The sequence below is a fragment of the Henckelia pumila genome, chromosome 4 (genome assembly GCF_033568475.1).
Source record: "Henckelia pumila isolate YLH828 chromosome 4, ASM3356847v2, whole genome shotgun sequence".
Lineage (NCBI taxonomy): Eukaryota > Viridiplantae > Streptophyta > Magnoliopsida > Lamiales > Gesneriaceae > Henckelia > Henckelia pumila.
In genome coordinates, this window is record NC_133123.1 from 3722897 (window position 1) to 3737232 (window position 14336).

Here is a 14336-nt window from a genome sequence, read left to right on the forward strand (position 1 = left end):
TCGAAATAATGTGGCCAAGAAATGCCACCTGCTCAAGCCAAAACTCGCACTTGCTGAACTTGGCATACAACCGATGCTCCCTCAAAGTCTGCAAGGCTGTCTGAAGATGCTGTCTATGCTCCTCGATGCTCCTAGAATAGATCAAAATATCATCAATAAAGACTATGATGAACTGATCTAGATACGGTTGAAAGACTCGGTTTATGAGATCCATGAAAACCGCTGGAGCATTGGTCATCCCAAATGGCATCACTAAGAACTCGTAATGCCCATATCGTGTCCTGAAAGCAGTCTTGGACACATCTGCATCTCTGACACGCAACTGATGATAACCAGATCGCAGATCGATCTTGGAGAACACTGAAGCTCCCTGCAACTGGTCAAATAAATCCTCTATCCTCGGCAGTGGATACTTGTTCTTCACTGTGACCCTGTTGAGCTCTCGGTAATCGATGCACAGTCTTATACTGCCATCCTTCTTCTTCACAAATAACACCGGAGCTCCCCACGGAGAAAAGCTAGGACGAACAAAGCCTTTCTCTAACAACTCCTGAATCTGCTCCTTCAACTCTTTCATCTCGGTAGGAGCAAGTCTGTACGGTGCCTTAGAGATAGGCACGGTGTCTGGCACTAAGTCGATGCTGAACTCCACATCTCTCACTGGTGGAATTCCTGCAACATCCTCCGGAAAGACATCCGGAAAGTCACGAACCACCTCTATCTCTGATAATGATCTGCTAGATGGCTCTGAAGTCGTGACAATACTCGCTAGAAACCCCTGGCAACCCCGTCCCAACAACTTCCTCGCCTGAATATGAGATATCACCCGAGGAATATCACTGCTCTGAGATGCATGAAAAGTGAACGGGTCGCCTACTGTAGGTCTCACTGACACTGATCTCCGACGAAAATCAATCGAAGCTCCATTGACTGTCAACCAGTCCATGCCCAAAATCAAATCGAATCCACTCAATGGCAAAACTACTACATCTGCTCGAATGGAGTGTCCCTGCAGCTCTAACTCCAGTCCTCGAATAACCTTCGAGGTAGAAATAATCTGCCCTGACGGCATAGTAACATCATACCCACTGTCACTACTCTCAGGTGTGATGCCTACCCGCCTGATAAACTCCAGGGAGATAAACAAATGCATAGCCCCTGAATCTAGCAACGCAAACGTGGAGTTGCCTCCAACTAGAATTCTCCCTGCACGCAGAAAATTCCCAACAGTTTCATACCACTACTAAATTTTTCCCAACGAGTCACTACAAATTCTTAATTCTAATCACAAGTAAAACATGCTTCCTATTCTAACATGCAGTTAAATAACCCAAATAACAACAAATTCCAAATTAAAGACGAAATTTTTAACCAAAGGAAAATTATTAAAAGTTAGGGGTAAGATATACCAGTGATCAAGGAGGTGTCTGGATCTACCTCCTCGGCCTGCATCACAAACACCCTACCAGCGGTGTTCTTTTTCCTCGGGCAGTTAGCTATCTGATGCCCTGGCTCCCTACAGTGGTAGCAAACTCCTGCTCCCAATAGACAAGGTCCCGAATGCATCTTATGGCACTTCGGGCAAGTAGGATAAGCTATGGCATTAGGGGCCCCGCCCCTCTGCTGCTGCGGCCTCTACTGCTGTGGCCTCTGCTGTGGATTCGGGCCCTTAGCCGGCCCTGTATACTGCTTCTTCGCAGGAGGCTGCGAAGATGGTCGCTGATACCCAGCCTGAAACTGCCTCTTCCCTTGCTGCTCTCTCTGAATCTCTCTCTGACCCTCCTCGGAACGCAAGGCTCTACTGACTGCAGACTCATAAGTAAGGACGTCTGTCATGCGAACATCATGCTTGATATCCGCCTTCAAACCCTCCACAAACTGCCTCAACTTCTCTGGTGGACTATCTGAAATCAGAGGCACAAAGTGACAGCCCCTCTCGAACTGTCTCACATACTCAACCACTGTCTTGTCCCCCTGACGGAGACTCATAAACTCTCGGATCATGCGACTGCGCACATCCTCAGTGAAGTACTTGGCGTAGAAGATACGCCTAAACTCTGCCCAGGTCAGTGTAGGAAGGTGAACTCCCCTGGCTGCACCCTCCCACCAGAGCGCTGCATCACCCCTCAGCATGTACGTCGCACAGTTCACCCTGTCGGTGTCTGTGATCCCCATATAAGCAAAGATGGACTCCAGAGAGCGAATCCATCCCTCCGCCACCAAAGGATCGGTGGTACCAACAAACTCCTTGGGTCCCTTATTCTGGAACCTCTCAGCAACGTCCTCCTCATGGGACAACCTGGGACGAGTAGCCTGCTGCTCTAACAGAGCAGTAATCCCTGCCATCATATTTGCATTGGCCTGCTCCAATGCTGCAATAGGGTTCTGCGGAGGTGGAGGTGGAGGTGGAGGTCCCCCACGTCTGTTAACTGGTCTCGGAGGCATTCTGCACCACCACATATTTCTTTACGTAAATCGCCATGCATAACTAAGTTGTTTCAAATTAATGCTAACTTAAATTCTAAAAATTAAATCATGCTATAAACACTTAAAACTTACAGACCGGTAGCGTGGATTTCTGAGCTCGCATAGCAGTAATGACCCCTCCAAGGACCGTGCTCTGATACCAACTGAAACGACCCTAACTCTATAATTATTAAATAAATAAATATGCGGAAATTTTTTTTTTTTATATATACTTACTAAATAAAATATGTACATATATGCCCATACATATATGCACAGAATAAAAAGATTTAAAAATAAATAAATAAATAAACAATTAAATACTTAAATAAAAATGCATTCTTTAAAATAAAATAAATATCTGAGTCAAACATTTAGTTAAAAAATACTGCATAAATAAAATGATTAAAATTTGCATGCACTGACAATAATCAATAAAATATTCAAAACTCACAACCACTGAAAAAATAATATAACGTATGTAACGTGCTGACATAATCAAAACATGCATGTGACTCAGACGTCTATCACGGTCACGGGGTCACTGCATGCCCGCTCATACATCCTCGCCTCCGGTGGGTACAACCTCATCCTCAATGTACTCACCTGCACCATACCAGTGTAGTGAGCCTAGAGGCCCAACATGCTAACATAACAAGGGTTTAAAATAATTTAAAACACTTAAATACTAGTACATAACATATACATGAATGAGCATGCTTAAAATATCATAAACATAACATAACTTAAATTAACTTAAATATCATAATCATACATAATACATAAACATTGTTGAGCAATTAATTTTCTAACATCGCATGGTTGTATCCGTAGTGTAACCTTAAATCATACATTAAATACTGATCAGCGTGAAAACCAACGTACGTGGCGATGACGAATCACCTCTTAAATTGGCAGTAAACTGCCCTTCAATAGGTCACATATGGGGACGAATCCCCCTTAAATTGTCACACTACTTCAACTTCCAACATAAAATATTTTATTATTGCTCAACCTTAAACATTTAATTATGCATAAAATTATTTCATGAATGCTTGTACTTAAATAAAAGGTGTGTCCTTCATATATATTTAATTTAATTTCTTACTAACATATAAATATTAAAATAACTTCAATGCATAAAATAATTAAATATATAATCAGGACACATGCAAATTTCTCACGGATGGTCCTGGACTGCTGGCCCTAACACTCAAGCCCACTTACTTAAATCTGGCCCATTAACACTGAGACTGGCCCAAATACATACTTAAGCCCAATAAAAATTATTCTAAGCCCAATTAAATAATTAAAGCCCATTAAAACATTCTAGGCCCAATAACATACTTAAACTGGCCCAATGGGCCCAAAAGCCCAAAGGCTGACCCAATCATTTCCATGGACTGGCCCAAAAATTCTCATGGGCTTTCAAGCCCATAAAAATCATTGGGCTAACTTAAATAAATTATTTAAGTCCCAAATAAAATTATTTGGAGGCCCAAATAATTTTCTAATTAATTTAAAAAAAACCCAAAAATACACCTAAACTATTAAATACTTAGAAATTAAAATACCCGAGCCCGGCCCACCAAACCCGGACCCGGACCACCTGACCCGACCCTAGACCTACCAGACCCAACCCTGACCCCAAGACCCGACCCAGCACCCCAGCCCAGCCCAAAACCCGAACCCCCCCCTAGCCCTTCTACCCGCTGCGCGAGCAGCAGCCCTTTAAGGGCTGCTGCCGCCTTGTTCTGGCCATGGCCGGCCGGAGCGCCGCCGGCAGGACCTTCCCAGGGTCCTGCCGGTCCTAACCCAAGCCACTCCCCGTTGGTTCATGGCCCTGCATGGACCAGCCGAGCCTTCTTCCCCATAACCCTAATCTGCAACCACCTAGGACCAACACATGAACCCCTTCGAACCTAGCCCATTCCAGCCTGAACCGTCTGACCCCAACCGACCCTAAGGCACCCTAGGACACCTCTGGACCGAGCCATCAGCCTTGGACCAATCCATGTAATAAAAACGTGAACATGATCAACCAAACAAGAGACATGCGCATACATTCAAAAACTGATTCGATTTTCTGAAATCTAGATTGAAAAATCTGATGCCTACACACACACCCGCATAATAACTGATATGGTATGAAAAAGAGAAAGGAAGACATGCCTTTCACCGATGAAAATAATATAACAAAGTGCGTAGAACGTTTCCGGGACGACTACGACGAGCAACCTTCGAAAAAACTTCAAAAATCTTCTATGGTTTTTCTCGTACTGTTTGCGTCGATGGAGGGGAAAGGGAGAAGTGATGGAGGCGGCTAGGGTGAGGCAAAGGAGATTGAACGTGTGATTTTGAGTCTAGGCGTGGGTTTGGGGATTATTTTAAGTAGATAATATTTTTAATAACTAATTAGGAGATAATACCAACTTAAAAAAAATCTCCCAACTAATTCAAATACTAGCTAACTTAATAAAATAATTAAATCCCGAAATAAAGAATTAAGGGAATTTTAAAGATAATAAAAAGTCATTAAAATGGCTTAATTTGGATAAAAACGGACTCCTAAAATTATTTAAAATCAAATACTGAAAATTTTGAGGAAATAAAACTCAAAATAATATTTTTGGGCTCCTAAAAGACTCATAAAATAATCTGGATAGAAAGTTGTCATCTCGTCCGTCCACGGTCCCGCCTACGCGATAAAATAATTAAAATACTAAAAATCATAAAAATCACTAATTATGGGTTAAATGCTTAAAAAATAAATTAAATCATGCATAAATAATTCACATAATTATTTAACCCATAAATCACAAATTTAAATAATTAAATATCCTAATTATGCATGCGGATTTACGTATTTAAAATATCGGGTGTTACAATATTGAACAATTAGTGCTCAAATATCATGTATTTGTATTATATTTTCAATATTTTGTACCGAATTTCATCCGAGAAAAATAACGTGGTCCAGGTAGTGCAAACAACTATTTTTCTGACAGAGATTAATTCTTAATTTAACTTTGTGTTTAGGGACTGAACACCAATTCACCCAATAATTAATAAGCCATGGGCATTTTCGTATCTTCAAATAAAAAACAATAACAATTATTTTTTAATATTTTATTTATATGCATAGTTTTTCATAAACCTCCCTGCAAAACCCTAGTGACAGAACGCCTAACCACCGTCGAAATAATGAGAAAACCCAAAACCAACAAGTTCAAAGTGCAGAATCGGTTATCCGAGGTCAATGAAATCGAGCTACTCAATTCATGGATCGATTCGGGTAAGCCTGATTCCGGCACCAATCCACTCTCCCAGCCTCGTCCACCGGAAAAAGGTCGAATTGGGAGGCTCCCTGACGGTTCCTTTTCTCCCTATTCCGGGGCTGAGAAATTTACTCAACTGCCTATATCGAAGAAAACCAGAGATGGATTGACGCAATCCAAGTATTCAAAAATGACTGACATTCAGAGGGCCTCGCTCCCACACTCGCTTTGCGGCCGTGACATCCTTGGGGCTGCTAAAACGGGGTCTGGGAAGACTTTGGCTTTTGTTATCCCGGTGAGCTTTAGATGATATTGCTGATATTCTTGTACTTCAGTGGTGGCACCGTGTCTGTTTTCGATGGTTTTGTCTGAAAATGATAATTAAAAGGCTTTTGTTTGGAATTGAAGTCTTACGGGTTTGTAGCTTGGTCAATGACTTTTGACTGCTCTGTACTTTTGTCGTGTCGAGTACTAAAACTTGTGGAGGGATCAGGAAATGGAATTCGTGTTAGTAATATATTGGACGATACTGTGTTCAGGTCGAATTCTGTTACCTATGATTTTGGAAATGTTTTGGGAACTTTTCTTGTATGTCTCACTAAATGCGGTTTGTATGAAGTACGGAAGTAGATTCGTGATCGCAATGTTTTCTTGTCATGCAGGTTTTAGAGAAGTTATACAGAGATAGATGGGGTCCAGAGGATGGGGTTGGATGCATAATCATGTCTCCCACTAGAGAATTAGCAGGTCAGCTTTTTGAAGTATTTAAATCTGTGGGGAGGCACCATGGCTTCAGTGCTGGACTTTTAATCGGTGGTCGCAAGGATGTTGACACAGAGAAAGAGTGTGTAAATGAGCTGAACATTTTGGTTTGTACTCCAGGTCGACTCCTTCAGCACATGGATGAAACCCTAAATTTTGACTGTTCACAACTTCAGGTCTTCGTTTGGGCAATTTTGCTTCATCATTTGTGTATTATAGTCCTTCTTGGCTGATAATTGATACATATATCATGCATAACATAGTTATTTTATTAGTAGTATAATCATGTTTTTGGCCTCTTGCATTGTGTAATTGTGTTTGACTGTGACAAATGTTCACGATGTAGAATAAGACAGTATTTCTTATATGTGATTAATTGTCACGTAGGCAATCGATCATGCTTCTATTGTCATCCTCAATTTTTGCGTGCAGTTGCCCTTGCCTGTTCTTGTGTGCCATTAGCAGCTTTCTTTTTTACTATTTTGTTTATTTATTTAATTTGGTTGGTTATGGTTTACTCGTACGTTGCTTGTGTGTTTCCTTTCAGCCTGAGCATTGTAGGTCAAGTTTCTTAGCATGGAGAATTGCGGTCATACTTTTATATAATTTATCATGCTTATGACTTGTGTAACCACTTAATGCCTATTTGTCATGGACAATGTCATCTGTACTTTAGTCAGTTATATTCACAATAAAGAGGCCACTAAAAATAATTGAGTATCTTTTAATGGAACGTCCAGCATCCCCTCACACTAGGTTCCTAGATGTGTTATATCTGGAGATTCCGCTGGTTTATTCACTCTCTGTGTGACTGCTCTTAGATGCGATAAGAAGACAGTTTAATTGACTTGATTTTAGATTTCTGGCTTGGAAACAGGTGTTGGTTCTTGATGAAGCAGACCGGATTCTTGATGTTGGTTTTAAGAAAGAAGTTAATGCTATAATATCTCAATTACCAAAAAAGAGACAAACATTATTATTTTCTGCAACCCAAACAAAGTCTGTTCAAGATCTTGCAAGACTCAGTCTGAAAGATCCAGAGTACCTTAGCGTGCATGAGGAGTCTGAAACTGCTACGCCAAATCGTTTACAGCAGACAGCTATGGTTGTCCCTCTGGACCAAAAGCTTGACATGTTATGGAGTTTTATAAAGGCACATCTCGGTTCAAGGATACTGGTCTTTATTTCGAGCTGCAAGCAGGTAATGCTGCATGGACTGTTAAGAGCTAGTATTGATCAAGATGTCTCATCTGCCAATTGTCCCACTGTATCTTTAATTTTTTTTAAAATATAATTTCCTGTAAGTCAAAGGTTCATTTTTATCCAATGCCTTATGTACAGGTTCTTTTTAGGTCTATGACTGTGACTGATAAGAGGAATGTTTGTATCTGAACATTGTTTTAAACTTTTAGCGTTTGTGGTCATTCAATTCTGTATGTTGTTTATGTACTTAGGGTTCCTGAAATGGTGTGATTCAGTATCAAGGATGCGAACACAGGCCAACTCTGTGATGAAACACATATTTTCTATTTTTATTTGTTTTTCCTTTCCTTTTTATTATGAAATTATTGTTCTTGACAACTTTGCTTATCTGGATATTGGTGCATTCCACAGGTAAAATTTGTGTTTGAAGCATTCAAGAAACTTCGTCCCGGAATGCCTCTGAAATGTCTCCATGGAAGGATGAAGCTGGAGAGACGCATGGGAATATATGCACAATTCTGTGAAAAGAATTCTGTTCTTTTTTCCACTGATGTGGCTTCTAGAGGACTTGATTTTAATAAAGCTGTCGATTGGGTTGTCCAGGTTGGTTTCTGTTTCTATCCTAATTTAGTTCCCAACTTTGACTAGTGACATAAAATGAAATATCACTTGGAAACATACTACATAAACTTTGTATTGGTTTGATTGCCCTTGCACTTCTAGGTAGATTGCCCTGAAGATGTTGCTTCTTACATACACAGAGTGGGGCGCACTGCCCGTTACCTTTCTGGTGGGAGATCCATCTTATTCCTTACACCCTCAGAAACAAAGATGCTTGAAAAGTTACAAGAGAAAAAGATACCTATTCGATTTATTAAGGTCTGTTCTTTTCTGTTTAGTTTTCCTAGTATTTCATTATTTCTTTTTATTGACCCCACAGATACTTGGTTTTTAACCACTGTCAGGTAATATCGAGCATTTTTAATTATTGGAAAAATTGCATGTTAATATTACTAATTGATAATGATCCTTCGCAGGCAAATACCAAAAGGTTGCAACCTGTTTCAGGATTGTTAAAAGCATTATTAGTCAAATACCCTGATCTGCAATATCTGGCTCAGAGATCCTTTGTAACATATTTGAGGTCTATCCATAAGCAGCGTGATAAGGAGATTTTTGATGTTGCTAAACTTCCGATAGATGAATTCTCAGCATCACTAGGTCTCCCCATGACCCCAAAGATCCGTTTCCTGAAAACAAAATCTAAGGACAAAAAAGTGTCGGAAGAATTGACCCTTGCTCCTGAAACCAATGCTACTGAGAACGGATTCGAACGGTCAGAAGAAACTGCCGGCACTGGTATATTGGATGAAGTAGAATTGCATACTGAAGATGGCCTTAGTTTGAAGATGGCCACTCGGCATTTTGGAGAAGATAATACTCCCGATATTAGAGATGACGGGTACATTCCGCTCTTAACTTTTTTTGTATATTTATATTTCTGAACGTTACCTCTTTTTCCAAACTTCTGTTAAGGAAAGGACTTGATTATGGGCATCCCAGAATTTGGAAAAGGCTCCACTTGCATAGAACTGAGAAATTTATCACAAAATCATTTTGTTTGCTGACAAAATTTTGGTGTCAGATAGGTCTTTATCTACATTTTGTATTATTATATATTTGGAAAAAAGCTGCAGTGAGGGGTCTTCGTTTCCACTGTGGGTTAATTTACCTTCTGAAAAATGAGTGCTCAATTACTTTGTGTCCATTGCTGATAATGCAATATTTGTTCTTGCCCATTGTCCATTGCTGATAATGCAATATTTGTTCTTGCCCATTGTATGCAGCGACTCTGAGATGATCACCATCTTCAGATGATCTGGTTATCTTTTTTCCCCCCCCTTAATCTAAGCTGTTTAATTTTGCAGTCCTGCCACTAGGGTATTAAAGAATAAGAAGCTGAAGATCAATGTGGATAGACCAGCAGGCAAACGGGTTGTATTTGATGATGATGGTGATTGTGATAGTGATACTTCAACCTCTCCTACAAAACTAGGCAATACCCAGACATGGTCTGATTCCAATAGGCTGGATAAGGACACAGGTAAACTTTAATGCTATGGATTTGCCCCATAATTCTATCATCAAATGCTAGCAGTTGTGGCTATTTTCTGTGGAATTTTTAAAACGTCCAAGTAGAAATTAAGCTCATGGGCACTTGAGGCCTTATCCAGTCTAGTTGTCCTATTTCAAATTGTCATCCTAATTATCGGACAAACACTAGTTCCAAACTAGCAGGTCTCAGCGATTGTGTATCCTTCTCCATTGTGCTTGAAGTTAAACACTGGCCATTTTTCAAATGAAAAACATTGAAAAAAAAAATTATGTCTAATATACCCGTATGCGAAGCATCTTCTTATAGTTAGTGTGTGTCATTCAAGTTGAGCTGCCACTGAATCATAATAAACGATTGAAGAGTTGCCTCATAGTTTTGCCTGTCCTATCTTGCAGTAAATCAAAGATACACCAAGCTGCGAGAGGAGGTGACTGAGGTAGACAAGGAAGACAAAGCTGCTTACCGCCAACGTTTAAGAGAAAAGCGAATCAAGCAAAAGATGAAGTTGAAGAGGCGTAGAGATGAGAATGGTGAGGGTGAGAGTGAGAGTGAGGATGAGGATGAGGATGATCTCTCTGGTCCACACAAAGAGACACCCACTGGTAGAGCACATAAAAAGTTGAAGATCTATCTCCACGATAGTGAAGATGGTGAGATGAGGCAAGGCAAAACGAATACTAGCATGAGTACCGACTCCATTACTCTTGCAGAGCAAGAGGAATTGGCACTGAAAGTGTTGAGATCGATGCATCCTTAAACCCTCGTCTTATATCAGATTATGGCCTCGAACGTTGCTGCTTTTTGTTTCCGCAGCAGGGAAAAAAATTGCATTATTGGCTCTTAAGAATCTAGTGTAGCCAATTATATTTATAGATGTAGATCTTCCCGTCTCTTTAATATCAACCAACCAAAAAATGGCAGTTATATCTAAAGTTGATGGCCGTGATGGAAGTATCTATCTAAAGTTACTGGATTGGTTTATTCAAGATGTAGTTGCGGCATTTGTCCAAAAGAGGGAATAGGGAAATTAGTTGCAGCACAAGTATTTGATGCTTGTATATTTCGATCGGCGTTTTATTTCCAATTTCAAGGACTAGACGCAACGTGCTTCCACTTGAAAAGCGTCGGTGCAGCAAAATCAATTTAAATGAGTTACTGTGGTAGTTTTCGAGTTCATGAATCCTATTTCTTTTCTCAAAACTAGTTTTGAGTCCCGTAAGCGTGCGTACATTGAAAAACCAAGATTTAATACGCTAAACTGCAAGAACTTGTAGCTCGTTCAATGTGTGTCTTATGTGAACAAAGCAAAGTAATGGAGGTAGGTTTCATTGATGGCCTGCTAACCAAATTATTGCTGGAAGCCATTTCGCGGTTCTGTCCATGGCGTTAAAGGTGCGACGGCATTTCTCAACGTTGAGGCAAAAGGAAATTCACTCAAAACCAACTATTCCATGCTTACATATACGCGAATGAAATATATTTCATAAGGCTGCGTTTAATTACTGAGACGAGATTACACATGGATAAATCATATTAGGATTATTAAAATGATTGTGAAGGATTTAGAATAATTATGGATAAACAATAACATGTTTACTTCGAGTTATTAATTTTGAAATTGAAATGATGATTGAAGGATGAATGACAGTTTTACCCTCCACTTATGATATACAATCTTATGCTTAATTTTGTATCATATAATTTGGATTGAGTTATTTTTGAACTAAATTATTATTAATTCACACGGAGATATTCATCTATCAAAATTATTAGGTATAAAAATATGTATTTTTCAAAAATAATAAAATTGATTAATCGAGTTATAAAAAAGAGAGAGACGGAAAGAAATTGGGAGGAAAACAAAAGAATTGAAGGAGGGTAGATTAGGATTTATGTTTATTTTTTTCCACAAATATTGGTTAGGATGTGTTATCCCTTATGTAATTAAGGATGTCTAATCTCATGAATTAGGGTTAAATGACGGGCCTTAAGATTTGAGAGATTTAATTTTTTTTTAAAGTAAACAATGGATTAAATTGAATTAATAAGCTTATCCTATCGTTATCAAGCTAAGTAAACACACCCTAAATGCATTACTCAACAAGACTACATTTTCAGTTCTCATAAATATAAGATGTAATCAAGTATGTAGAACCAAACTGAGATGCTCAACGTTTCCAAATCCAAGGGTCCAGTTTTAATTTAGTCATGTGATATCCAAGAAAATTTACGGATTTCATTTGTCCAAATCAATTTTGGACCCTTGAATTTTGTACTAAAACACTATCCTTATGCAAGTGTACTCTAACAAATTCTCTAATAAATGGAAAACATTCCTACTGGCCATTCTGGGGATAACAATGCAACCAAGTTTAAAAGTTCGGAGGCAAATTTTTCAGGGAAAGGAGATCAAAATTGACATATAATGCTTGTGTTGTTTGAAATCTCATGGGTAATCAGGAGTTCTATTCCCTCTCTTTGTTTCCCCTCCAGAGGATAATCTGTTCATCTTTGAAAAGGATAGGGACACAAGGAACCAGATCCTGCACAACAGAACAGAAAAGAAGAAGCAGTCGATCACAACTGGCCTTTATGGTATGTGAATGAATTTAGAAGAAATATCAAGACTAGACATGCAAATAGCCCGAATGTCTCTCACTCTATCTTAAATTTATTATTCATGGTATAACTAATCCCAAAAGAATTTTTTAAATGATGCAGAAATCTTAGCTCTATGAACCAGTTGCTGTGAAGAATAGCAATTTCAAGTTAAGATCCAAAGATGGTAGAAAGAAAGTGCAAAAGCCAACTGCTATAAAGGAAAGGGCCACGTACTCTTAATTTGACACCAATCTTTTTACAGTCGCTGGCACCCATGTGAGTACAATCGAGCCTCACTACTTCCTCATTCTCAAATGCTGCTCGTACTCTATCCACTACATTAACATACACACCATTCCTAGCTGCAGAACAAGACATTGATTAACAGTCTCCACCTACAAATCAACAATATCTGAGATATTTACTTGAACAAAAACACCAAATCCATTTACATAGTTTCATCAAAGGGGGAGAAGTAAGCCCTTGGTTCCGCATCTCCTTGGTTTCTTCAAAAGTCAAACCATCAGCGACATTCTTAACGAGCTTTGGATAAATTGGTGCATAAGGCTTCCACAACATTAGAGGAATTTGTGGCCGTTTTGTGAATTCATAGTTACGCCCACGATATAGGAGGAGGATATTTATGTGGCGGTAGATAATTTTCCCTCCAGATTTGTCCTACGAAACACACTGAAATTCTCATCAGCTTACACGCTGTGGAAATTGAATAAAAAAACTTCAATATTTCAGACATAGGAAGCAGGATTTCTTAAACCTCAAGATGGAAGCAAACATTGTCCATATCAAGTGTTGGCACTCCCAAGCACTTTAATCTCACTGCTTCTGCCCTTTTCCAGTGGTTGTGGATGTCTTCAAGCATGTTGTGAGTAACTCCTCCTTTTCCTAGCACGATCGGAATTATTTTGCCAAAAGATTAATGTGAAGTAGAAATGATTCGTATCAGTCTTGTCACTTGTGCATGTCAAAACACTTTCAAAATTCTCAGGTGGCCCCAAAAAAATTGATGGAAAAACGAAAACAACATGGTTCTTGGTTCTCACACAAGAATAATCCTGGTCACAAACAAAATAGTCATGAAACGGGGACTTACCCAAATTGATTTGGCGCGAGCAATCAGTGTGGCTATACTTCTCCACAAGCTCCGTTATTTCCTGCTCTGAAAGCCTCTCGCCGAGAACTCTTTCACGTTCCTCCTTCAACTTCTCGAAATCCGGCTTATGGTCAAGCGGAGCACAAATACCGGTCCATTTACGATCTATCCGACCCGGTCCAAACGGTGAGAAACGCGGAGGTTCACGGAAGCCAATGGGCTGAACATCCGGGCTGTTCTCGGAATAAGAATACATAAAATCAAAGGCCAACTCGGACTTCACCGGAAACTTGTTCGCATTTTCAGAGCTCGTCTTTTTGGTTCTTTTTTGGGGTTGATTTTTGCCGAGGGAAGTACTTGATTTGCTTTTCTTTTCGGGCGGTTGTGTTGTGGCCCGTGAAAATGGCGGGTCGTAAATTCCTTCCTTGTGGCACAGAAAACAAGCGATGAAGAAGATGGACGATGGGCGTAATTCAGTAGATAATCTAGGGTTTGAAGGTTGTCGGAAGATTGAGCGACGCCATGAAAGGAGCTTCAGCATTTGACATACGCTGGGGGTTTTGGAGGCAGAAATGAACGGGGGTAGAATCACACGTTACATAAAAATACTTGAGTTACTAAAAAAAAATACTTTATTCGTAAATTTGTTTTTGAAATTTTTGTAATAGATTATAATTATATAATTGCACAAGTCACATTACAATTGAAGCGGGTGGATCGATCAATAGTTACATTTGGGAGCAGAATCAAAAGAACTAACAAATGTAGGTGTCATATTTCAATAATCTCTTTCGAGTGG

The 14336-nt window shown here is 39.5% G+C and overlaps 2 protein-coding genes across 2 annotated transcripts; one reads left to right on the top strand and one right to left on the bottom strand.

Moving 5' to 3' along the window:
* The first annotated feature begins 5648 nt into the window (after positions 1-5648).
* Positions 5649-10806, top strand: LOC140863349 (DEAD-box ATP-dependent RNA helicase 32). Its single transcript, XM_073266713.1, has 8 exons — positions 5649-6039; positions 6407-6682; positions 7384-7707; positions 8121-8312; positions 8433-8588; positions 8747-9171; positions 9638-9813; positions 10221-10806. Exons 1-8 carry the CDS (start codon positions 5671-5673, stop codon positions 10580-10582), a joined length of 2280 nt encoding a protein of 759 aa, XP_073122814.1. The 5' UTR covers positions 5649-5670; the 3' UTR covers positions 10583-10806.
* A 1197-nt stretch (positions 10807-12003) lies between these two features.
* LOC140863951 (CRS2-associated factor 2, mitochondrial) lies at positions 12004-14335 on the bottom strand. The gene is made up of 6 exons (XM_073267766.1): positions 14234-14335; positions 13538-14088; positions 13202-13329; positions 12879-13104; positions 12661-12788; positions 12004-12368 (listed from the first exon to the last, which is right to left on the bottom strand). Exons 2-6 carry the CDS (start codon positions 14076-14078, stop codon positions 12291-12293), a joined length of 1101 nt encoding a protein of 366 aa, XP_073123867.1. The 5' UTR covers positions 14079-14088; positions 14234-14335; the 3' UTR covers positions 12004-12290.
* Between the last annotated feature and the right edge of the window lies 1 nt (position 14336).